The sequence below is a fragment of the Neopsephotus bourkii genome, unplaced genomic scaffold (genome assembly GCF_033783945.1).
Source record: "Neopsephotus bourkii isolate Nb327-2 ecotype Australia unplaced genomic scaffold, CSIRO-AGI_Nbou_v1 NB_1797, whole genome shotgun sequence".
NCBI classification, from domain to species: Eukaryota; Metazoa; Chordata; class Aves; order Psittaciformes; family Psittacidae; genus Neopsephotus; species Neopsephotus bourkii.
The window spans coordinates 381401-406806 of record NW_026902270.1 but is presented as its reverse complement, the minus strand read 5'-3'; the positions used below and the strand labels follow the sequence as shown (position 1 = coordinate 406806).

The 25406-nt window shown below is 40.8% G+C and overlaps 1 protein-coding gene across 1 annotated transcript; it reads left to right on the top strand.

Annotated features, from left to right (window-relative positions):
* The first annotated feature begins 2767 nt into the window (after nucleotides 1-2767).
* Nucleotides 2768-20852, top strand: NSUN3 (NOP2/Sun RNA methyltransferase 3). The gene is made up of 6 exons (XM_061342562.1): nucleotides 2768-2911; nucleotides 4086-4195; nucleotides 5866-6209; nucleotides 7757-7911; nucleotides 8441-8562; nucleotides 20585-20852. Exons 1-6 carry the CDS (start codon nucleotides 2813-2815, stop codon nucleotides 20844-20846), a joined length of 1092 nt encoding a protein of 363 aa, XP_061198546.1. The 5' UTR covers nucleotides 2768-2812; the 3' UTR covers nucleotides 20847-20852.
* Nucleotides 20853-25406: the final 4554 nt, after the last annotated feature.

The following is a 25406-nucleotide window of genomic DNA, read 5'->3' as shown; positions in this document are numbered from 1 at the left end:
AAGTCAAGGACTTTTCAATGCTCTGCCAGTGAGGAGGAGCACAAGATGGGGAGGGCTTCAGGCTTACCTGAGCTGTGCTACTGAAATAACGATGCACTGATAAGCTACTAGATAATAGACTGAAAGCCTGAAGAAGGAGATTTGAGATTTTGAAGTATATACATACATATACACATTTTCTTCAGAAGGCAGTAGATTTTGCAGACCTCAAAGAGAAGCTTAGTCACTCTTCCCAGCATGTTTGCATTTGCCACGGCAAAAGTGTCCTAAAACTTATGGCCCTTAAAAAGTTTCCCAAAGAGTACTTAATCCCAGTAGCATTAATTTACATGATCTCCTAATCTACATATTGTGTAGCCTACAAGTCATACCATCCATGACTTTGATCTCCCTAAAACCTCGCAAGCTTTTGCTAAGTCTGTCCTAATAGAACAAACAAGGAGAACATTGTTTGCCTGGGTATTTCTAAATTACTATATAATAATAGTGCAGACTCAATAGTTGCTTGTTCCAGAAACTGTGGAAACCTGAAACTGAACAGTGGAAGTCACAGTAGTGGCCTGTCTTTCCTGCTCTCTAGGCTTGGAGGATGTTGATGCACTTGGTGTTACTTCTGAATATTGACTTGTTATTCCAAGACATTTCAGCCATCGCACACTCTCTGAAAGTGTCAGGGGACAACAGGGCATGCACCGTGTCCTCTTCCTTTGCTTTCCTGAAAGGAAGGACATACTTAGGAAACAGAAGCTTGAAATAAGGTAACATGAGTTTAAAGGAAATGTGTTAGCTTGAACAAACTGTGCACTGAGGTCATGGAGGAGTTCTGGAGATAGCAACGAATTTCACAGCTCACGGTTTGTGATCTAACAGGGCAGCCAGGGATGTACATGGTCACTTGGCATGGCAAGGGTAGCTGCTTAGGTGACAGAAATCACATTGGTTTGGGTTGGTTTTTATTAAGAGGAACAGCAGCCTGCCTTTCAAAATGTACTGGTTAATCCCCAGCGAGCCAATCCATCTCTTCAGTAGCACACGAGACAGGTTCACAGTTGCATTTTTACTGTGCTGTTGCAGTTCACCTGTTTGTGATGGGGATGTTGGTAGTGAACAAGCCACGCAAGTGAAGTCCTATCTTCTGATGCATTGCAAATCTTACTGGTTTCAGATGCATTAAACAACACCGATGGCACCATCTACAAGTGGAATATAACCCTAGACTCAGGGCAAGGTGGCTCATTCAGTGTACTTTTGTTTCATTGGGTGACAGCCTGGACATTGAGTTTGTCTTAAATATGGCTTACGTTGTATATAGTGTGAGAGCCAGGAAACTGAGCTTATCTCAGGCACCATTTACATTCTACCATGGGAGGCCTTGCAAGAATTAGCACAAATGAAACAAGCATTAAGGATGTTAGCTCCAAATACTGTGTAGACAGGATTGTTGTGACCCCTTTGTTCGAAGATGATAAGCCTCCTTTCAGGTTGTGACATATTGGTATAGGAAAATTCAAGTATTGTATGTATTTTCTTGTATGTGACTGGTCTCGGCAGAATTACAGCCACAGAGAACTGTACTTTTAATACCAGCTTTGTTCTGTGTCTGTTGGTACAACTCATTTAATAAAATGCCTTTCTGCTATCCTTTCACATTTGATATGTAAGAGGCCTCCATTGTATTCCTGGCTTTTTGTCAGGATCCTGATTGAAACATTTTAAGTAAGCTTTCAAGTTTGATGGTCATTTGCACTAGGTTTGTATAAATGTCCTTAAGTCTTCATTAGTCAGTGCCTGAAACTCAAATATTTATCTGTACGGTTGCACTCCTGCCTTTACCTTTGCACCCCTTTCCAGCCTGGATTTCAGAGGCCAGTTTTACCAGGTGGAAGCTGCGTGGGCAGCCTTTAATCAAAACCACTGTTAAACAAGGGGTTGCTCTTGCTGAACGGGTTGACAAGTCCCAATGGGCACAGCAGCCTTCCAATATCTGAAGGAGGCCTATAAGGATGCTGGGGAGGGATTCTTCATCAGGGACTGTAGTGATAGGACAAGGGGTAATGGGTTAAAACTTAATTAAACAGGGGAAGTTTAGATTGGATATAAGGAGGAAATTCTTTCCTGTTAGGGTGGTGAGGCACTGGAATGGGTTGCCCAGGGAAGTTGTGAATGCTCCATCCCTGGTAGCATTCAAGGCCAGGTTGGACAGAGCCTTGGGTGAGATGGTTTAGTGTGAGGTGTCCCTGCCCATGGCAGGGAGTTGCAACTAGATGATCTTAAGGTCCTTTCCAACCCTAACTATTCTATGATTCTATGTGATCAGATGAACTGCCCCAGCACATCAGCAGCCTCAGATTTTAGGGCTGCTAAACCAGTTACAGTTGGTGAACTGGGCTCTGGTGGTTCTCCTGGTTACTGTTCCCAGAGAATGGGTCCTCTGAAAACACGTGTAAGACATTTGTGTGAATGATTCTCCGGTCTCTACCCATTTTTCTTTGCAATAGCAGCAGGTTAAGCTACTGCTGATGCTCAAGGGTGGTTCTGTGTAAACCTGGGCTCGCCATCAGTGGTGAAAAGCCGTTCGCAGCGTGGATGGCAGCAGCACCTCCAGCTGCTCTGGGAGGAGCGTGTTTCATAAGCTGATTAATCACGGCTGCGGTTGCTGTTCTATTCCCGCAGCAATAAACCAAACTCAACAGCCTCAGACCAAGCCCTGCGCCTCCAGCCAGGGTCGGGACGAGCGGAGCTGCCCTCTCTCCGCCGCCAGGCGGCGCCACGGCCCCACCACCGCCTCTCCTTCCATGCCCCGGCTCCGGCCATGAGGCTGCCGCGGGCCGCGGGCCGGCTGCTGTCACTCTCCCAGCGGGCCGGGGGTGCTCTTCCGCCGAGGCGAGCGCCTGTGCGGGCCGCGGGGCAGGTGAGGCGCGGGCCGGGAGCCGGAAGAAGGGCGGGAGGGTCGCTTGGGGCGCTCGGCCCCTTCCTGCGCGTCCCGGGGCGGGTGCGTTTCGGCGGGCTCGGGCCCGTACGCCAGCCCGGGGGAGTGCCGGGTGAGGCAGCGGCCTCCCATTCCCTCCTCTCCCTGGGCGGAGCCGAGCTTCCGTCTGTGGGCTGAGGGAGAAGCTTATTAGGGTGCACTGGTGGAGTTGGTGGCCCGGGTGCGCTCGCAGCCGGAGGAGGGGATGGCCAGAGCCGCGTCTCTCTGGGCAGCGACCTGGCCTCTCCGGTGCCCCCCTCCCGGTGGTTACCTCTGTGGGTTTCGAGGCCTCCGTCCTGCGTTCGGCGCCGCGCCCGGTACAAGGGCCTGCGGGAGGTGCTCGGTGTTGGAGAGGGGATCATCAGCCCCACACGTGCACTGTGGTGGATGTTGAGAAGGGAAGAGACAGCAGAAGCAGCTCGGGGCTCGGCAGCTCCTCCAGGAGCACCCGCTGTGCGGTGGTCGTGCTCTGAGGAGAGCGGCGCTGAGCGGGACGGGGAGCGGGGGGGGGGGGGGGGAACTTTGGGGTCTTCCTTCTGAACAGCACAAGTTTGCTTGGAAACCGAAACTGCTTTTCCTCCCCCCGCAAATTAAGTTTTCATAGGTCAAATATATATGTATGTATAGTCCATTTCCCCTCCCTCTTACTCCTGGCATGTATTAGTTATTGCAGTGCTTTGCACTCGGCTAACTCCACCTGACTTCCACAATGATTCACATTAACGTCTTTCTTTTAGTTAAGCACATGGGTGCATCTTGGCAGAGGTGGTTATAGTGCGTAGGCATGATTATGCCTTGTTTCTTTTGCTCCTGGTGTGTCAGAGTCCCAGGAACCACTGTATTGTTACCATATTGGATACGGAGAAGGAGTAGTATCGACAAGCTTTGAATGACCCCGTTGGACATAGGAAAGAGAGAACAATAACTTGTTTAACCTCTGAAACTTCTGTTATGTTTTGATTGTATGTGTGATGCAGCCTTGGTATTTGAGCATCCTAATACCATGGATGCTAAATGCATTTAAACGGCTAAAATGTTCTTCAGGCAATTCTGGTGCGAACTAGGGAGGGTTTCATTTGGTTTTATTGCCTTTATTTTTTCCCTCCCTTCTCTGAAGGTGGAAAGTAAAACAAACGGGAAACCTCAGAAGCAGATTTGTCAAGTTGTCCTGGATCATTTTGATGAGCAGTATACGGCAGAACTGGGAGATGCCTGGGCCAGTATCAGGTCTGTTGTTTTGGGGAGAAAGGGGAGGGAGGGGAGAGGTTCTGTTACTTTTTCATGTGCTTCTTAAAGTAGCTTTGAACAGAGCCATGGGCTGTAGCAGCTGCTTCAGTTTATTTTCAGTTTAGAGCTAGCATCAGAGTGTGAAATAGCACAAGATTAAAACTTGGAATTTTTAAGTTTTTTTTCCTGGACATGGTTCTTATGATGTGATGATATTTCTGTTCTCCTCTATGCATATATACTAAAAGGAGACTGATGTCTTATGTATGTGTTGGCTGCTTGTAATAACAGGGTCTAAAAAGCATCCCTTATATACTTATACATATATATAATATAAGTATATATACTTATATATATACTTGACTGCTTGTAACAACAGGGTCCAAAAAGCATCCCTTTATATACCCTAGCAGCTGCTGTTAGGTTTGGTTTTGAGGGTTTTTTTTCTGCAGCTTTATAATATCTGGAGAGACTGGGACAAAGATGGTAGGAGATAATTCCTATAAATACAAATCCCCTGATTTATTTCCTTAGAAGAAACTGAACATTAACAACTTGTACAGAAAAGGCCATCACCTGATTTGGGCCTTGATCACACAGAATCTGCTAAAGAATGGGCTGTGGTATTGAGAGATGTGTGCCCTTCCCTGCTCACTGGTGGCTGTTGCCAATGGGAACAACAGCAGAAGAACCCTTCTGGAGAAGTTATTGCTTAGCTTACATACTTTTCAATGGGAGCTTGTACAGAAGCTGCTGTTGTGATCAGAGCCACAGTTACTGTGAGTGGAAAAGCATTTTACATGTTCAGAGTCGTAAAATCGATGTGGTTCCTCTGAGTGCCCTCTCTGGTTTAGCCTCTTTGGATTAAAAAGTAGTTTAAAATAAGTGTCTCCATTGGTTTGGTTTGGTTTGGTTTTTAAATAGATGTACAAGATTCGTTTAAGTGAATTAACTTAAAAACTTTTTAAGGTTGGGTCAATGTGTATTTCTGTTTTAGGCAGTGAATAGTCCTGAGGAGTGTTTTTTGAGGCTAAATGGGGAAATAAAAATTACTGAGAGGAATTCAAATAGAAATTGAAGGAAATTCATGTAAGAAAGGTCTGAGAAACAGAACTGAAATACAAACAATATATTCCTACCATATGAGCACTGCTTTTGGGCTCTCTTCCAGGAATATCTGTTTGTTTAAGTTTTTCTGGCCAGATGTTTGCAGAATAGAAAAGGAAATGTAGAAAAGAACGCTTGTAAAACCTGCATTTTATGGTGTTGGCTGGAATAACCATTGCAGAGCCAATGTGATTCTTTTTGTTGTGAAATTTACAACTAGTATTACAGTTGTTCTTTGAACTTAGGGAAGTGCTTTATAGTCAGAAAGAGCATTATGCTTCTACAATAATTTGTTAATTAGGGAAAAATAGAGAACATATTATTTCCGGACAAGTTAGTGCTTTAAGTGCAGTCATTAAGGGAAACGCTGGCTTGATTTCCTATTAGAACTATTTTCCTGCGTATGTTTCTTAATCATATCTAATCAAAATGTTTCCTTTTTGATTATACCAGAATGATCCAATGGTGAGGTTGTTACCTTTGGTAAGAAAAGGGTTCCTACACTATGGAAAGCTCATTTTATTTGTCTAGTTATTAAATAGCTTTTTCTCTCTCCAATTTAGAGATGTGCTCACGTACCCATTATGCTGGCAGTACGCGGTTCTGCTTAACAAGTTCAGCCAGTCCCCGGAACTGGAGAGCACCTTGGCTGTGAAGGGATATCATCCTGCCTTTCATGGAAGTTTACCCTATCTTCCATCCTCATTCAAGTGTTACATTAGGAGAACTCCTGGGAGATTCCCTGCGCAGAAACACCAGGCTGGGAAGCTGAAAGAGTATTATCTGCTGAATGCTGCTTCTCTGTTGCCAGTGTTGGCCTTAGAAGTGAAGGATGGGGAAGATGTTTTGGATCTCTGTGCTGCACCAGGGGGTAAATCAGTAGCTATACTGCAGTGTGCCTGTCCAGGTAATGTATCAAGGTGCTGTTAGAAACCAGTCCCTGGCTCTGTGCCTGGACTACTTCAGTTGTGCCTGTTTTCTGTACAAGATTTGCACTGGTGCCAAAATCCCAAATAAGAGTATATTCCAAGTAGTTCCATGCTCTTTAGTAAGGTTTTTATGAAGTCTGTTTACCTAAAAGAGGGTGAAAAATACAGTAATTATTTAAATATAGGTTGCTGCAAACAAACACAAAAGTGGAGTAGCTCTATGTTTTTCTTCCTCCACTGGTTTCCTTATTGTTACTTGTCAAGAAGTTACTTAAAATCAAGCAGACTTGTTGGCACAGGGAGGCAAGTAATCTGCAATCTACCTCTCTGGCCAGTGCTATGCAAATAGTATTAGTAAACCTGTAAGTGTACTGATGTAAAATGAAGCATAACAAATTCAACGTGCTACTGCAAAAGCTGATGATGAGGAATTGTTCTGTGTCGGTATTTAGTAAGGTCTGTGTCTCAATCCACCTAGGTGTTACAGAAGAGCACTAAGATAATCACAGTGTTTGGAAGGCAACAGCAAGGAGCAGCTCATTTCTTCAGGCCAGGGAGTAAAAGCAAGCTGTCGTTGGTGTTTCCAAGCTTATACATTAGCTTGGATAGTAATTGTCTCAGAATGTTCACAGCACCTTATGTTCTTACTGATGAGGCCATCACTATAACTGCCTGCACTTGTTGATTACAGCTGGTTCTCCCTCCCTCTTCTAGAGGCATGAGGTGATGCTATTATGATAAATTAACTATGGATTGCCCTTTCAAAAGGTTTGGGGGGAAAAAAACCAAACCTGCTTTCATCCCATGACTGCTTCTGAAGATACAGATTGTTGCTGAGAACATAAGGTGTAGGAAAGCTTCAATGAATGCTAAGATGTACCTTACTCTGTGTGGCAAACATGGTGTGGGACAATGTGTGGGGACATGACATAGAAATATTATTAAATTAGAAAACAGGACTAAGAGTTAAAAATACCATGCTGTATTTCTGTTGTGGGTACAAGCAAGAGCAGGGTTTCTTCTGAAGAGGTAACTACTCTGGTTACATTGTTAAAGTAAGTGCAACCTGAAGGCTTTTGCTAAAAAGCTTCTAGCTTAGGGTACACAAAACTGATGTTTTATTTATTTAAAAGACAATAAGGGGCATGTACTCCTTTTAGACAATCACTCAAGGAGCATAGAAGGGTACTCGCTTAGCACTGGTCTTTGGGTATGGATCATATTTAAAGTTAGTTTTACTAGGGAAGTTTACTGCTACAGCAAGTATTTGCTAGCAAATATTTATGGATGGCTTTGTTAGGAGCATGTGGAAATTTACTTGGGCTTATAACATTTCAGCAGTGTTCTAAATGTGCAATAGTATAAACAGAAGGTGTAAACTCTATGGCAGTCATGGCAAAACAGCAGAACTTCTGAAATTGGTATAACTCCTTACATTTGGGGAAAAAAAACCCCAACAAAACCAAACAACCAAATATAAAGACTTATTTTAGGGTGTTTACTTTTTTTCTTCTTCTTTTCTAAGGTCAGTTTCACTGTAATGAATATGATGATTTGAGGATAAGATGGTTGAAACAGACAATAGAATCCTTCATCCCAGAACCTTTGGTTAACTTGATAATGGTCTCTAAACTGGATGGTAGACAGGTTGGAGATCTTAAGCCTGAATTATATGATAAGGTAACAATATTATTTATTTGCAAATTATGTTTCTGCATTCTGCTTCTTTTTTTTCTTCCTATGCAGCTCTCTCTTTAATTCTTTTTTCTGCCCTACTCCCCAAATATCTGACCTATGAAAGGGAACCAATGTCACATACAGGAGGATGTGCAGAGCCTCAGGAATTACTTTATGAAGTATGTTGTGCATTTAATCACCTGTTAGATGCTGTTACCCATTTGGCCGTGGTATTGAATTCTGAAGACCTTGTAGCTATGTTCTTCCAATGATGTGTAACTATGAAGAGGGGAGCAAGCGAGAGCTATTCAGATAGAGGGTACTTCTTGAGCAGTAATTTTTATTTCCCCTGAATAACCTCATAAAAACATTTCAAAATAGTAATTAGATTATTTCTGCCTCTAAAACCCAAGAAAATTAAAAGGGTATTCTAAGTGAAAAAGTGTGTTGAGTAGATGTTTTTGGCATACAGTGTTAAGAAAGTGAGTATCTTTATTGCGAATTGTCTTATTTGCTCTTATTTGTTGTATAGGTACTAGTTGATGCTCCTTGTTCAAATGACAGAAGTTGGCTATTCTCTTCTGATATTCAGCAAGCGACCCTTAGGCTAATACAAAGGAAAGAGTTATCATCTCTGCAATTCCAGCTGCTAAGGTGAGAAGTGCAAAGGAAACCTGTTAAGGAGCTTTTCTTAATTAATAAAAATGGCACGGGAGCAAGATTTGTCATGTTTAATAATCAAAATCAGGTTTCACTATGTGAAAAGAATGTGAAGAGTACGTTGCTGCAACGCTGGTTAGAATAAGCAGTTGATCTAGGTTAATGTGAATATGGGAATTTGTATGGGGTAGTATAAGCAGTGAAGCTTAGGTCCTAAGGCTTCTAAACATCTAAACTAAACCATTTTTCTCCAGTCCTCAACTCACATATATATCCATTTTCAGATGACTAGTAACAGTTTGGTACCACATCAGAATATTTGTGGTGGACACAGCTAAAATGGTTGCAGATACATTCCTCAGCTGAAGCAAAAACATGCATGTAATTTTTAATAGCATTTGTTTTAACATTTTAACATTTATCTGTGAAAGTAGTCTATAAACCTGGCAAGCTGGGTATACTTCCCCATGCTCCCTTTGCTGTTGTTCGTGTTGTATTACAGAATTGTCCCTTATGGTTCTTTATCACCCCTTTTTGATAACTGAGCTGTAATTCAGGTCTTAACAAATGACCAACCATCATTAGGCGATGCTGGTCATTAGCTAATGTTGCTTCAGAATATGCTTTCTGGGCTATCTGTAAGAAGAGATTGAGTCCACTGTTGCACATCCTTACATGTTCCTTGAATTTAATACCCGTTTGACTGTTTGTAGCACAGAAAGACTACTGGTCATCATTGGTAAGGTAAAAAAGTGAAAGAATGGGAGGTTTGTTGGGGAAAAGACTGTTGGTTTATTTTCCAAGCACATCTACCCAGGAATCCAAATCAAGGTTGTCATGTATTACACTTTTTAATGATACCAGCCATAGGCTGGCATTTGTGAAGCATTTCAATGAGTTTTTCTCATTGGGAAAAAAAAAGTGGCTTCCCAATAATACCTTCTAGACTTGAATGTTTCTTCAAAAGTAACAGCCATGCCTGAAGTCCATCTGTCAAGGCAAATTGAGGGAAAAATAACATATTATAAGAAAGAGAAAGAAAGTTTTTATGGAAAGTTCCCATTGCAGCAGTTCAGGATAGTTTTGCATGACTTCCCGTTGAAAAAGGCCTAGCGGAAGCCTATGATTTATAACAGGAATATGAGTATCTTATTGCAGTAATGCATCATGTCACCCATTTCCCTTGAAGAAATCAATCACATTTAAAACACTGACCTGTTTCAGTTTTCCCTTTTCAGTATTTGACATATAAAATCCAATTTGTGAACCCCTACCAAAAGAAAGCATATATCATGCAGAGAAATTTGGAGAATTTGCATAAATCACTCCAGATTGTAATCCTGAAGTAGAGAACTCATGACAGCAGGAACCTTGTCTTTTAAAAAAGGAGACATTTCTGTCAACCCAAATAAGATTTAATTGAATTATTCCTAAATCAAGAAGAGAACTTGCCTTCTGTTGCCAGTATAATTTACTGTAGCAACAGGAATTAGATTGGTAAGGACAATATACTTGATACGTAAACTGGAGTAAAAGGATGTTAATTTCAGTTTCATTGCTCAACATAGGTCTGAGTAGTTCTGTCAATTGACCAATCTATTGTTATGTGCACTGGAATTTTTTTCTTGTTTTGGGGTTTTTTTGAGCATATGTAATAAATGACGAAGTTCAAGAGTTGGAGATTACAACCGTTATTGGGTAAAATATTTGACATGTGCTCAGTTAATGTTATGGCTATCGACTGCATTTTTATTGTTCCTTTTATCTGATCTTTTATGATGAATGAGTTTTCAATGCTAAAGGCATCTCAGATCCTATGTGAAAAGGAAAAAGGAAATGGTAAAATGAGACCAGGGAAGATGTAGCTGTATTGCATCTTGTGTGAATCAGCTCATGCAGAGCTACCTCTGGTTTATCTGTTCAGATTACCTGGTACTTTCTGTTTGTGGGTGTTTCTCACCTTGGTTCCTGTATCTGTAAAACAAAAAACAAGTATAAAGCTGGATCACAGCAATTTAGTTAAGGGTAGTGTAAGAAATACCATATAATTTGAAGATGAAGCTTAAAGTGTAAGGACCAAGCATTATTTCAGTTTAGCAGTAGTATTAAGTATAACACACACGTGAGAAGAATGAAATGCAAAGGGGAGTTGCATTTTCATTTCTATCAAGTGACACTCGGCCCAAAACTTGAGATTCCTTCTTTCTTAATTGAGAGGAAGTGAAGGAAGGAAAAGTGTTTTTTGCAATACAGTGTAATTTGTTAAGTACACAGAGGCTTCAGAGAATGAAGAGCTGGGACAAGTGTTGAAACTGATGCAGTGATCTTTCTACTTCAGTCTGAACAAAATCTGAAATGTAAATAAGTGGCAGAAATGCTGAACATCAGATTTCATAAGCAGTGAGGGCACCATTGATTTGAAGGAAATTGAGACTGTAATGATTGTTAATACCAAAACCAAAGCATCCCTGCTGAGTGCTATAATCCAAGAACGCATTGCAAATCTTGTTATTATTTGGATTGTTCATGCAGAAAAGAAATTGCAAAGTAAGGAAGGAATGTTCATTTCCTGATACTGAATGCTAGCACAAAATACAGCGGTTCCTGTAAGTGAATTTACCAGTGTTATCAGTTCTTAGCTAGAAATTAAATTTTAGGTTAAGCTGGAGTGCGTAACAACTTAGTGGTGAAACTATTGCAGATGTTGTGATTATTCCTAGACCACTTACTGCAGCTGTAAACTGTGGTAGGGTTTAGCTGAAACTGAATCCAACAGGACACGGTTTAGAAAGTGCAGCAAAGGCTTTTAGACTACTGCAACTCTTCTCTCCACATGTCTTGGTAGTTAAATAGTTCTAATTGGTGTTTAATAGAGTTCTGGTCCACAGGAGCTCAGACTAAAAGATACATATTGACTGAGTTTCCTTTTTCTCTGTAGTAGTTGGCTTAAAGGGAGATTGTTTTGAATACATAAGACATGCACACACGAAATCAAGAGTTTTGGGAGAATTCAGGTTGCATGAGAGGTTCCTCATTCTGTATAACAGACATACCTCCTCTTACAAACCTTATGCAGCTGGCATGCAATAGCCAGATAAAATGAATGCTTCCCTCTGTACAAGGAACATTTTTGCTTTGGATATCAGTCATAACAGGGTATTTGAAATTGGTGATCTTCTTTGAAGTAAAGATTTCTGGAAGTTTTGAGGTTATTGGTTTTGCTTTCTCATTGAATAGTTTAGGCGGTAGGAGGGTTGTGCACATGCTTATACTTGGAAGGAAAAAGAAAAAGAATAAAAACCTCAAATATTCTGAACCTAATTTTTTGAATTAAAGGGTATTTAAACCATTAGTTAATGCTGTGTGTAAGTAACCAGGTGTTGTGCAAGCGGCTTCATAAAACTGTTGATCTGTCTTTGCCTATAGGGATGCTGAGGAGGGACTCTTCATTAGGGACTGTAGTGATAGGACAAGGGGTAACGGGTTAAAACTTAAACAGGGGAAGTTTAGATTGGATATAAGGAGGAAATTCTGTTAGGGTGGTGAGGCACTGGAATGGGTTGCCCAGGGAGGTTGTGAATGCTCCATCCCTGGCAGTGTTCAAGGCCAGGTTGGATGAGGCCTTGGGTGACATGGTTTAGTGTGAGGTGTCCCTGCCCATGTCAGGGGGTTGGAACTTTATGATCTTAAGGTCCTTTCCAACCCTAACTATTCTATGGTTCTATAACAGAGGCTGCTGATCATGCAGCTGCTTTGCATGGTGGTTTACCAGTCTGCACACATGGGTGTAAAATGAAGTTGACTGTTTCTCTTAAGTCATCAGGTAGAACTGGCAACCCTATGTCCTTATAGGCTAATCTACATGCCAGAGGACAAGCTTTACTTTCTCCAGTCCAAACCTTTGAAAGCGTGCCTTGCCTTCCTTAGAATAAATGTTAAAGGTTGTGATGAAAATGTAGGCCACAGATATAAAGCCTCACATTACAAGCTTCTCTTTTTTTCTCTGGTATGTGAAACTTAGTGGTGTGGTTTCATAGAATACATACAGTTGTAGTTTTATTTGTTGAAAAGGTCTTTTTCACATAGTGTGTAGTAAATAGTGCGGTTTACTAAAAAAATCCTGATGCTTCTCCTCCTGCATTCAGTGTCATCTGAAATGTAGTTTTCTGCATGTACCTACAATAGGAATTGCGTGCTCTTAATTGTGGGGGTTTGTGTTGTTGTAAAGATGAAATCTGTTTTTGTAAATATACCATCATAGAAGATGGTACCACTGTACTATTTCTGCTTTGTTTAAGACAAAAGCCTTTATAGCACATGAGCATGCAATGATGAATTACAAAGGAAGATCCTTGCAGTTAGCTTGTTCTGTTCAGTCAAAGCAATCCAGTTTTGTTTGTGATTTGCTGCTGGCAAAACAGATTCTCAGCCTTTTAATGTTCATTGTAAAGGTAAGGAGAGCCAATGTCTTGAAACCTTACAAAAAGTTACTATCATAGAAGTTGCTTGAGTTTTAGTGTTGGGCATTAAGAGGATGGCAGGGCTGAATGTCATGGGGCAAGGAGAGGCACAGAAGGGTTCCTCCAGAAAGCCAGCAGCTGTCTTGTGGCACAGATTTCTGTTTCAGGATGTCCTGGGCTCCTGCATAGCAGCTCCCTGGGTGAAATTCAGGGGTGGGTTGGAGTGACCTCAGGGAATTCTGAATCATGGTACCAGATGGAGAGGTGAGCTGAGGAAAGAAATGAAGTGGATGCTGTTTTCTGTGGACAAGGGAAAGAAAGTACATAGGAAAGTGGACAAAACTATGGTGAGGATTGCTTCATCACGCTGCTTCAGCTCTTTCCCTGGAATTTTTCTCTTTGCTCTTCTGTAGCTGCCTATTTAATCTGCCTGTTATCCATAATCATCTAGTCAATTATCTTATCTAGGAATGTTTTATAATTGCAACTGCTGGACTAACAAATCTGTAGGTTGTGTGGATGATTCCTTCTTTAACCACTTTCTACCTTAGGAATGAGATGTTAAACAGTTTCAGATTTTAAGTACTGCCTGCTTCCTTAAGTTCTTGGTAGTGCCCTGGGAGGAATTTATGGATCAAGCCCCTTTTGATATGTTGCAAAACAAAGTTTACTGAATCAATAAATAACTTGAATTAATTGAGTTAATAAATGCACGAATAACCAAATAAGATACCCAGAAGCTAGCCAGTTGTTTTGAGATATGGATGTACGTTCAAACACAAATTTTACTTTAATTCCACTTTCAGTCCTTTTGATGTATATGTGTGTTTTGTAAGCTGTAAGGAAAACACTAAAGCTGTATGGCAAAGTCTGTAGTAGGCTTCAAAGGTCTCTTGTTCTCCCTTCTGTAGCTGAAAAGGTCCTGCTTGGGTTTGTTTTTCTTCTTGTAAACAGTAAGTTTAAGTTGGGAAGAGGGATGGAGCTCTGAGAGTGTATCAGGTAAGAAAGTAATCCTGGGGTGACTAAAGTGATGGAAGGATTGAAGGTTTGTCACAGTGGACTACCTCTGGCTGCTGGAGGTTAGCCATCTAGGAACAACCTTACTGTTGGTGATACTGAGCATGCAGAAACCCAGCACGTGAGCGTGCAAGGCAGCTGCAGTGTTGGGAGTGGGAGCAAAAGTCTTGAGCATTGCACTTGTGGCTCTTGAATCTGAGAACAGGACGTAAACCGGTCTGTTCATTACTGAGGAATGCAGTTCTGGTAATGCAAAGGATATCTCCTAGCCCAGTCTCAACAGGATGACTATTTCAGAAGTCACCGTGCCTTAGAGGAGAAGGCTCAATAATGTTAAACTGAAGGTTTGGTCATTGCTTTAGGAGAATTGAAAATTATTTGCTAAACCCATATTACGTAGAATTTTGGGCACAGATTTTGGCTAGAGCTGAACAGGTTGGGGTTGGGGTTTGTGGTGTTTGGTTATTGGGGGTTTTTTGGTGGCTATGTCTACTTTTATTTGTAGTTCAGTCTAATGCCAAAAATAAGCAGTTCACAAGTTTTTCCTGTTGTTACCATGCTATTCTGAACTGTAATGTCTTTCCACAGTAGCAAAGCGTACTTGGAGAGGAACAGAGGGAGTACATGCTTGGGATACAGAGAGAATATTTGAACTAGTGTCTCTGTCTCCTGTGCACTTCTGCCACTGCCTGTCACAAAGTATTATAATAATGGTATTTTGACAGAGGAGGAATTTCCTTATCATTTTGAGTTGGTTTGGAGAAATAAAAGGAAAACCTTTAACATGCAGGCCATATTACCACGATTTAGATGGACTCTTGTGAGAGGAAGAAGCAAATGTGTGATATGTGTAGTCAATAAAAAGAATAGGATTGAGGGTAAAAGCAAATACATCTTGACAGGCTTTGTCTCTTGAATAGCTGATTAAAGGGTTGGCTGTTTTTATTCTGATCAGACATTATGTTGCATATTGAGCAGAAATACATCCCAGTTGCCAAAAGATGGCACTGTTGAAGTGTTATGTTATTTTTAAATTGCCCTAAAATATATATAATCTTTTTACTTTAATAGTGATAATGGTTGAATGATTAACATAATTAATGCTGACCCTTCCAATGCCATGCAACATAAACCCAAGCATAGGAGGAATAGGCTGGACATGCAGGTGCTAGCTATAGTATGAAATATATATTTATTGCCTGCCTGTTTTTAAAAGGATGTTTGAGACACCAGGACTTTTAGAATGAAGAAAATGTCAGCCTTTCATATTAAATTTTCTCTTAAGTTTGAATATCCTTGTTTTGGGTTCTGGCTAAGTAAGTTTAGTTGATGTAAGAGTTTCTTGGGTTTTAAGTTATGTGGCTCTGGAATGGTCTTTTTCCTCATTGATATTAAATAATAATACTGTTGTGTTTTCCCCTAGTTTATTGTTATCTCCTCCATTGTTATATTTAAAGTAAATCTTGAGAATGAAACTAAATAATACTGGTTTTAAAAGACCAATGTTCTTCAAAAACCTTATCCAGTACTCCTGTAAGAAGAGGGGTTAGGGCAGACCCTGCAAAAATATAAAGTATTGCTAATTGTTTTTTAAAACCTCATTTAGAATGAGGAGGGGAGCAATCTGCATGTGTTAAATTGTTTTAGAGTACTTCCTGAATGGGGTGGACATCAACCAGCCTCTTGTTTGGATTGCAGAGGTGCCTTGTGCTAAGGGGCTGGAAGGATTTAAGTGTGGATATGGTGGCTGTAAAGCAATATCAGTAGTTCAAAGCAAGTGTGGAGAAGCATCAGGCAAATTTCTGCAGAATGATGTGCCAATGATCCTCAGTCTGTCCTGCAGTTATGTAATTGCTTCTTTTGAGTACTGTTTTATATCATCTCCTGGAAGATCCAACATTGGACATCTTGTATGCAGGCCTTACCTGGTACATATGGCATGTTAATGGATTGTTGTGTATTTCACTTAGTCTTTTCTGCTGCTCCTTGACTGTCTTATGGCCCTAAAACAATAACCTCACACTTCTGCAGCAGTGTAGTATGACAGCATGTAGCATAAAATCTTCAGTTACACATATCAGCTGCCAGCAGTGGTGCTGCTTCTTTAGGGCCTTGATTGCAGGTACTAAGGGGTTATCATGTTACTAAAGCAAAAACGGTTCTAGGGAAAGATGAACAAGTTACGAGGCTCGAGGAAAGGTTTTCCTGTGCTTTTGTCTTCTTACATTTCTCTATATGGATCTTGAAGCTTTGCAGTATTAGTGCCTGCACCATGTAAAATTCATTATGGTAAATGTATCTAACTGAATTTAAAATTATGGAATCAAGTATAACTAGGTTATATTGAGACTGAAAGTTCTAGTTCCTTAATAAATATTGTACCACTGAAAGAAAAATAACTGCAGATTAATTATATTGAAGTGATGTATTTTATTTTTAACCAGTGTATCATAATAAGAGGAAGGTGAAGAAACATTTTAGGGTCTTTTGCCCTAGCATCCTTTTAGTCATTCTAGATTTGGAGCCCATTTTTGGAAGTTACAGAGTACCTTATAATAGGCACCAAATTCCTTCAGCTAAGAGTCGAGCTTTAAGTAAGAATTTGGGTGATAATCAAGATGCCCTAATGCAAAAGGAATCTTGCATTCTGGACCATGGAGTCATTATAGCAGTAGTGGGTTCTGCTCGATGTCTGCAACTTACACTTTAGCTCCAGCCTATCCCTTGGATAAGCTTGCTTTCATCCATCGCTTATGAAGGAAGGCCAGTTTGTCAAATTTATTTGAACAGATTCTCTTGTGAATGAATCCTCTGTCATGCTGATGACGAGAGGATCAAACTCCCTGAATCTGCTTAGCCCAGCACAGTATCACCCTTATGACTTTGAGCCCAGCACTTCTTCACTTTGAATTTTGCAGCTCAGTGCAGGTTTATCAGAAGCCAAGCACAGCTTAATCAGGGATGGCAATTGGTTGACTTTGAACACAGCCACTGAAACAACTGTTGCTGAACTTGACAAGATGGATAGATACATTGATTAACCTTGCAGTGTAAAGTAATCCTCCTTAGATAGTTTAATTCACCACTTGGGTTCAGAATAAAGATAATTGCACTGAACAGCCCGACCTTTCTGGGTCATGGGCCAGTGAAGATTCCCAGGCTAAGGAAGCTTAGAGTAGGGGGTTTTGATGTGAGGTTTCTGGGATTTCACATAGAAACCCGTGCTGCCCTTTCCTCTGAATCACTGCCTCAGTGACTCAGCTGTCAGAGCATGGTGCCTTTGAAAGCCTTGTGTTGAATGGTTGTTACTTTATATATGGTAAGAATAGGACTCGTAGTGAGTGTCCAGGCTTTTAACCCTGTGAGCTATAGCGATACCTACTTCTTTGGTATATACCTTTTACCTTTCCCACTTTTACATGGTAAAAATATTTTCTTTCTTGTTTCATGTAGTATCCTTCTTATAGGTAAGAAAGCAGTTGCTGTTATCTGCATCTGTGGGTAAAGTTACCAGGTATGCTAAAAGTACTTCTTGACAGTATTGCAAAAGCATTTTCATGTTTTCAAGCCAACTAGCTGCTCTCTCGTGGCTCAGCATTCCTGTATGCATGGAAAACATGTAGCTGCAGGGGGTATTCTATGAAAATCAGTAAAGAAGGTGGTTTCTAATAATACAGTGCAAATCAGCTCAACTTTGAGAACACATTTAGACTTCAGGTATGGTCTCTTTGAGTTCTAATGTGGAAGCCAAAAAGCAAGCGACATGGGGGGAAAAAAAATGCTTTTATGTTTCCCAGAGCTGATATGAGGTCAAGGAGATGAGGAATCAGTGCACAGTTCTGCTGTTGGCTTGTTAAATGGGCAGCTGCAGCCACAGCAGGACAGCTGCAGGCAAGGAGGGCAGCTAGAGAGACAGAGACAGTTTCGGTCCTCAGGTCCAGTTCTATTGCTTTTGTAGCCTGCTAAGAAGTATATGTGTGTTGGGATACAGAGGGGAAGAAGGGTGAATATCTGGAGCTGAGCAGTTCAAATGAATGCTGGCAACTGCAGAATTTTAGGAAATAAGATCTGGAAGTGATTTTGGAGCGACACATGCTCTGGTTTACTGTCTCAAGGTGGCATTGTAATGTCCTGTATCAGCCTGTGTCTGAAACGTTCTTAAACATCTTCTCAGACTCTCAAAAGCTACTCAGAGGCCTGAGATAAGCTTGCAGTTTTGTGATAGCTTTAGCTAATTTTGGAAGAATCCTAGAATGAGTCCATAAGGCCCAGTTAAACTGAAGGTATTCAGACTACCGCAGTACCGTGTAACCTGTTCTTCACCTGTAACAGGCTGAACTTGATCTGCTCACTCACTTTAGCTAAATATGCTAGCCATCTGCTCGCAATCCAGCTTTTTACTGAAGACTGAAGACAGATTTTACTGAAGACTGGTACAACAAAGGCATTAAACACTGATTTTTCTTTGAACATCGTAAGTTGAAAGAGTTCCGTTCTTTCATGCTAACTAAAATTGGAGTAGTATAGACTGCAGTAAAATATGTACCTGGCTTGCTGATTAACATAACCCAGACTCAGAAGAAATGTGCAAGATAACGTGTACATTCCACAGAGAAACAAATTTGGTAGAATACATGGGAGTTTTCACCTGGGAAAGTGAAGAGAGTTGTATTATATCTGTCTGAAACAGTCATTTGACCTGGTATTTCCTTCTTATTTTGGACAAGACTTTCAGAGTAGCTTTGATCTGTGATCTGCTTTGATCCTGCTTCTGATGAGGCTTTTCTTTATTGATCCTTTTCCTGAAAAGGCCCAATCCTGTTGAAAGGACGCATCTCTTTCCCCTTGTATTTTCTCCTTTCCTTTCTCAATTGTTTTTTGTTGGGATATCACACTTGGCAAGTTCTCAGCTTGAGGAGCTACTGGTTTATTTTTCCCTTAAATTTTATTTCCTTTTTTTTTCGAGAGGGGAAAACCATGATGCAGTATTATCAGTAATACTTAGCAATCCAAGATGATTCAATGTCTGGCCATAGAGCATGACTATGTGTGTCATTGTGCTCCACGAGTCGGTGCTTCCAGTATCATACACTTACTGAATTCCCAGTGACACACTTGCAGTCCCCTGAGTGCACACCTTGGTGTCTCTGCTATTTACAAGCTGAGTAACAGCATTCACTTGATCAGATTCTCTTGGTTTTTAAACAAAAGAAGTTTTGGGTTGGGAACAGTTGTATTTTAATATGATACTAGAAAACAGTAGTATCTGTTTTCCAGAAGCAGGGAGGTGATCTGTTTAGTTTACAGTTCATTCTTTGAGTCACTGTGTCCCGAAGGCTCCAAAGTGTCTGATTAAAAGAGATTATCTTAAGAGAGCATTTCTATAGCAAATGAACTTCTAGTGGAGCTTCCCCTTTCAGTTATGTGATGGTACCAGAGTTGAAGAATGTTCTTCTGCGGTAGAAGATCTTGGGATTTTTCTCCTTACTCTTTTAGAATTTGCAGTAGTTGAATATGGACTGCACATCTCATTTCTGTACTCTCATAGCTTGTATTTTATCTGTCTGAAAATGGACCTTGCAGATCTGCTTTAATGGAAAGTAAGCAGTCTGCTTAAACTCATTTTCAGTGAGGAAGTGGAAAAAAACCCTCTGTTCTGCCTGTCCATCCACCAGTCATGAAGCTTTCAGGATACTTAAAATCTTAAGCCACTGTGTTGCTTTTGTTTAGTCAAACTTTGTCAACAGGTTAGTAGGTGAAAGCCAAATAAGAAGACAGTGTGATCTGGTAAGTCATATTTCCATAGGAAATTGGGTTGAAAAGCAGTGGCTCAGTGAAACCCTGGAGTCTTCTTACCTGCTATATAAGTTGCAGCATTTGCAGAAATGGTTGTAAAGGTACAGCCCAGTACTGCTTCAACTGTGCATTCTGAGATTTGTTCACACAAGCAGCTAGCTATCTGATTAGCACTTCTGATGTGGTGGAACCCATTTTGTATGCACCAGTTGCAGCATTTTCACAGTTGCGCTGTGCATATAAATGTTTGAAGTATATTCTGCAACTCTGAATGGGTGCTGCTTTCTACTTGTCACTGTTGTATATAAAATACCTTCAGTTAACTGAGAATACATTAGTAAAGGGGAAAGCAAAAATGCATTGCAGGTGGTTTCCTGAGCTGTCAATTATATACTGTAAAAACATTTTCATAGAATCAAAGAATAGTTAGGGTTGGAAAGGACTTTAAGATTATCTAGTTTCAACCCCCTGCCATGGGCAGGGACACCTCACACTAGACTGTGTCACCCAAGGCTCTGCCCAGCCTGGCCTTGAACGCTGCCAGGGATGGAGCATGTATCACTTTGGGCAACGTGATGTTTGTCAGTCACTTATACCTATTTATAACTCTAGATTTATAAATCTTTAGATGTTCCCCCCCTTCCCAGTGTTGCCCTAGGACCATAACAAGTTCCATTCTTGCTGTACATCACCAGTATGTCACTTCTTACGTTGATACGGTTTTTTTTCCCCATTCTTTGCAGGTCTGCTGTTAAAGCATTGCGTCCTGGTGGATCGTTGGTCTATTCTACGTGCACGCTCTCAAAGGCAGAAAACAGCGATGTAATAAACCTCATTCTGAACTCCTGCAGTAATGTTATGCCTGTAGATATAAGTGAAATGGCCAAAGCTGTTTCTCACGAATTCAGTTTTCTCAGTGGTACGCAACAGCATGAACTTCTGGTTCTCCCAGAGAAAGGGAGAGCATGGGGTCCAATGTACATAGCTAAATTAAAGAAAGTGTAGTCCATCTGATGCCTGTTAGTTTTTTATAAGGGATATGTGATAAATGAACATTGATTTTTAATGTAATATGTGTATATGAACATACCCAAGGCAACTGAATTTAGAGCATTGCCCTTTTGTATCAGCTGATGCCTAATAAAAGGATAGCTAGACACTTTGTTTAGCTACAAATGCTGAATGTGTCTTCCAATGTGGACCTGTGTGCCTTTGTGAAGTCCTTATGAAGTCAACAGAGCTTTGTATTATTTTCAAGGCGATGCTTTTAAATAGATTTGTATTCAAGAACAGGAGCCTGATGTGGTGGGGTTTTTCACTGGGTGATGTTTTCTGCATTTGGGTATTTTTTAATTACTTGATTTTAATACATCATGTTTTGAAATAAATGGTTTCAATGGCCTGAAGTCACAGATATCCTGCATTCTCTCTCAAGCCCATCTAGAAACCTGTTTCTCTGTAAGAACTGATTTGTATGCAGAGTCTGTCATCTTAAGCGCTGACTATTCCAAGCACAGGTTTCATATTTGCTAAGTTGTTTACTGGTTAAAAACTGTCTTTTGCTTACAGTTGCAAAGGTCAGCAGCTGTATCGACAGCAGCTTTTTCTGTATTTCTTTTGTGTTTTTGAGCTTACAAAAGATCATAAATTGAAGAGTAAATTATGTTGACATGTCCTTAAAACAGTGGGTTTAGGTGTGTTTAGTGTTGGTGCTCATTTCATAGAATTTCGTGGCATAATGCAGTATATCCAGCTGTCTCTAGAGCACGTATTTGAAACAGAAGCAGAATGATTAATAACCACAATAATAGCACAGTATGCAGAGAGTTTTGTTACACAGTTACAGTCACAACAAGCAGAACAGGCAGTTTGGGGAAGTGGCTTATCCACTGAGTTAGGACACGACAAATTCACTAGCATTTATCTGTGGTGTGTAAGGAAAAAGAGTCCCAGTGCAAACGTGTTCTGATGTTTATGGGTTCCCTCAATTCTGCTACATAATGATGTAATAAATATCTAGACATATATTCATGTGTATCCACATGCCTGTGGTTTAGGTGTAAGAACTTTTGATCCAGCAGTGCTTGAGTTATGCCTGTGAGTGGATCGTGTAATGGTATACGTGTTATGTCAGATGCTTGTCTTGAAGTAGAATGGAGCCCTTTCATCCTTTTGGAAGCAAAGAGAAGTCTTTCCCTGGTTGAAGCTTATACCAATTGTTTTTAAGGAACAGTGTTTTAAAGAGTAGTTTGGGGTTGTTTTCTGGAAGATGAGTTGGTTGTGTGGAAATGCGTGAGGCTATGCACGTTTATACATTTCATGATTTGTGTGTACATCTCTGTATATGTAATTATGTATTTTTGCAGTCACAAACAAGACTTATTAATGCATATTTGATATTTTTTTTTCTGTATACAAAAGAACATCAACTTGTAAGTACTGGGAGAACTACCAAACTGGTGATTCTGCACCTCATTAACAAAGGCAGGAATGGAGCTGACTGCATGAGGTCTTCTGTAAGTACCTCCACGTAACCAGCCTGGAAATGCAGTAGTTCTACGTTAGTTTCTCCAATGATTCTTTTGCTGTGAGCTCATAAATACTTGTTACAGCTGTGACTGAGCTGCCTTTTATCTCTGAAAAATTCAGTTGACTTTTCACTGTCTTTATTCTCTGCTCACTTTGTTACATTGCCGAGCCTCAACTTTGCATTCACAGCAGTACTTTGTCAGTACACCCATGGTCGTGGAGCACTCAGCATTTGTCCCTGCTCTGAGCATTTTGGCTGCTGCAAAGGTCTTGTCCATTGTGACTAGAGCAATGAGAGGGTACTGTTTAGAGGCATAGCACCTGACCTGAGGAAGACTTTAGTTGCCTAAAAGCAGATGATGATCCTGAGCAGTAGCTTTGGTTCTTCAGGTTTCTGTGACTAAGAAGAGGATGGGTTGGGGGGTTGGCCCTCATAATGGTGTCTTGCTGGTCCACATTTTACTGAAGGAAATGAATGGATAAGGTGTTCTGCCCCTTGGGTGCATGAGCTTCCCTGGTTATTCGTTCCCCTACTTTGTGATGAAAATCTTTGAGGTGTCTCTGTAGTAGTAAATTATTAGCGGTGCTGAAAACTTAAGAGGTTATAAAGCATATGCAACTTGAGGCACAGAAGTTACTAATGTATGCAGGTGATACTGTGTTCCTATGAAAAGACCTAACAAACAGCATCTGTCCCAGAAACGGTGAATGTAATATCCAGGTTTGGAGTCATCTCAGGCTACTGGATGAAATAACAATACCTTTGGCAAAATGCTCTCCATCAGTTTTATTTGCCCTGTGGAAATTGAAATGGAAAGCCAAGAATGTAACTTACTCAGGGATGGAATTAAAATATGTAGTTAAACTGAATGGCTGAGAAGAACATGGTCTAGGTAATCACAGAAAGAACAACAGGGTCTTTGAAAATGGAACTTTGCTCAATTTCAGCGTATGGGCGAGTCCCTGTGAACTGTACTGAATGAGACCTAAATTAGGCAGCAAGGCCTCCTGGTGTATGTAAAAGCTGCACTGTGTTCTGCATAACCCTTTGCTAATCTCCTGGAGTTTCTTTTTTAACTTGTCTGAAAATGCACCCAAAAGGGAGGTAAAAATGAGGCTAATTAAGAAGTGATTTCTTTTGCCTTGCAGCAGATGAATGCTAGTCCAGAGTGCTGTGGAGTTCTTTTGTTCTGCTCTAATCGGTTCTGGCTGATGCTGGTGGTATGGTAAGCACATGTCAGCGAAGAGGGGTGAGAAGGGAAAAGCAGAAAGGATGGGTGGCATATCTGTAGAAGTAAGGAGCCAAGTTTGCTCATGTTGGGAAGCAACATCTACTCAAGGGTACTTCTTGAAAGGGTTTGTGTCTGTTCAGGTACCTCTTACATGCTTCTGATGTCCTAAGATGACTTCTGCTCACCTTAAGGATAAGGCTGTGACGTTTTCCCTTTTTACACCTCTTTTCCAGGGAATTGTAGTTGAATTCCTTACTATGTCCCGTCTCCTCTTCAACATGCAGCACTGATGGAAATGGGATAGCAAACAAGTTAGTCTGGCTTAGAGGAAATTGCTGCCCCAGGGTAAGCAAGATGAGGGGGAAAAAAGACTATTTTTGTTGGATTGTGGAGTCACCAGAGGAATCTTCATGATCTCTAATGAAGGCAATTAGGAGAGTTTGTGCAACTAGTCTCCAGCATATGTATCGCACTTATCAGTGCCAGTGTACTTCAGAGGCAGCAGAGAGAATTGGAGCTGAAATACTATCCTGCTTTCCTGCCATTCCCTTTTCAAACATACCAAAAGCCATTTCCCTGTTAGTTTTTTGGGGGGTGGCATAGTAAGAAACAGAGGCCTTCTCTAAAGGCAACGTCGGTATGTGCCAGATTTTATCATTTATTCAGTAACATCTGAGACAATTCTGTTACAGCTTGCCAAAAGCATTCTCCACTGTGGAATAAAGTGGAAAAACAGATTACACACAAATGGCTGTGGACTGTTACAGTCAAGTAAGGGACTAATGAACTCTTGGCTTTCTTACTAAGATGTGCAAAGAGAACTTGAAGCACACGCAGAAAGATCAAAGCTACACCAGTGGAAGAAAAATGTATATTACTGGGGAAGAGATATTGTGGATTTTAGCACGGAAGAGCAGCAATGCTGCATCCTGCACAGGGAAAGGTCTGTGAGTATCTGGGTGGAAACGAGAGTTCTTTGAGCAAAGAGTCAGTTACCTGTGCTGGGATGAGAGGTGCCCCTTAATTCATCTGGATATCTTAGGAGAAAAATGTCTTCTGAGAACATCAATCATGAAACTGCAGGGTGCTTGCTTTAAATTTGCAGGGTATATAAATTAGCTGTGAGCATTTAAGTAGAGCATGGCTACCTATTTCTTGCAAAATGAATGGCAGTGTTCCTATCAGAAACATTGGTTTTCTGAGAGGCAAGATTGACAGTCTGATCTGGCTTAAGTAGTCTGTTCTATAGTAGAATATGGGTTACTGGTAAGCTGTTTGAACTCAATGCAATATTGGCTACAAATAAGACTCTTCCAGGATGAACTTGAGCAGCATCCTTTGGTCGTCTCTTACCTTCCAGATAAAAGTGAAACTTAAAGTTCTCAGTTACGAATTTGTCAAACTTGGATCAGAGAGCACAGGGCACACACAGTCACTAGTCTTAGCTCTTAGGTGGTGCTGCTGTGTCCACACCATATGTTTCTTGACTCAAGATAGGTTTTTATAAGATAGATCATAGCAATTATGGGACATTTGTCAGAAAATGCTTTCATTGACTGATCTTTCTGGCTGCCTCTTAAGATTTGAGGTCGAGGTCCAATAGTCTTAGAAGGATTTATTTTCTTAGTAGTTGTACGTAGCTTTCATAAGGGGCAAGCATCATAGAGCTCGCATGGCTCCATTTAAAAGATGCGTTTTGGGTGGTACCAAAATAACATGCTTCAGTCAGGAAGTCACAACTACTGTTGCGAGGAAGGGATGGAACATAAACCAGGGTTTCATATTGGTCTTTGTATTTCACTGA

Bases quoted from the DNA above. Each gene is read 5' to 3' on its own strand.
- NSUN3 (XM_061342562.1), top strand. From the start codon at position 2,813: ATGAGGCTGCCGCGGGCCGCGGGCCGGCTGCTGTCACTCTCCCAGCGG. The intron at 4,196-5,865 runs GTCTGTTGTTTT...TCTCCAATTTAG, and splicing joins GATGCCTGGGCCAGTATCAG to AGATGTGCTCACGTACCCAT. The intron at 7,912-8,440 runs GTAACAATATTA...TTTGTTGTATAG, and splicing joins AGCCTGAATTATATGATAAG to GTACTAGTTGATGCTCCTTG.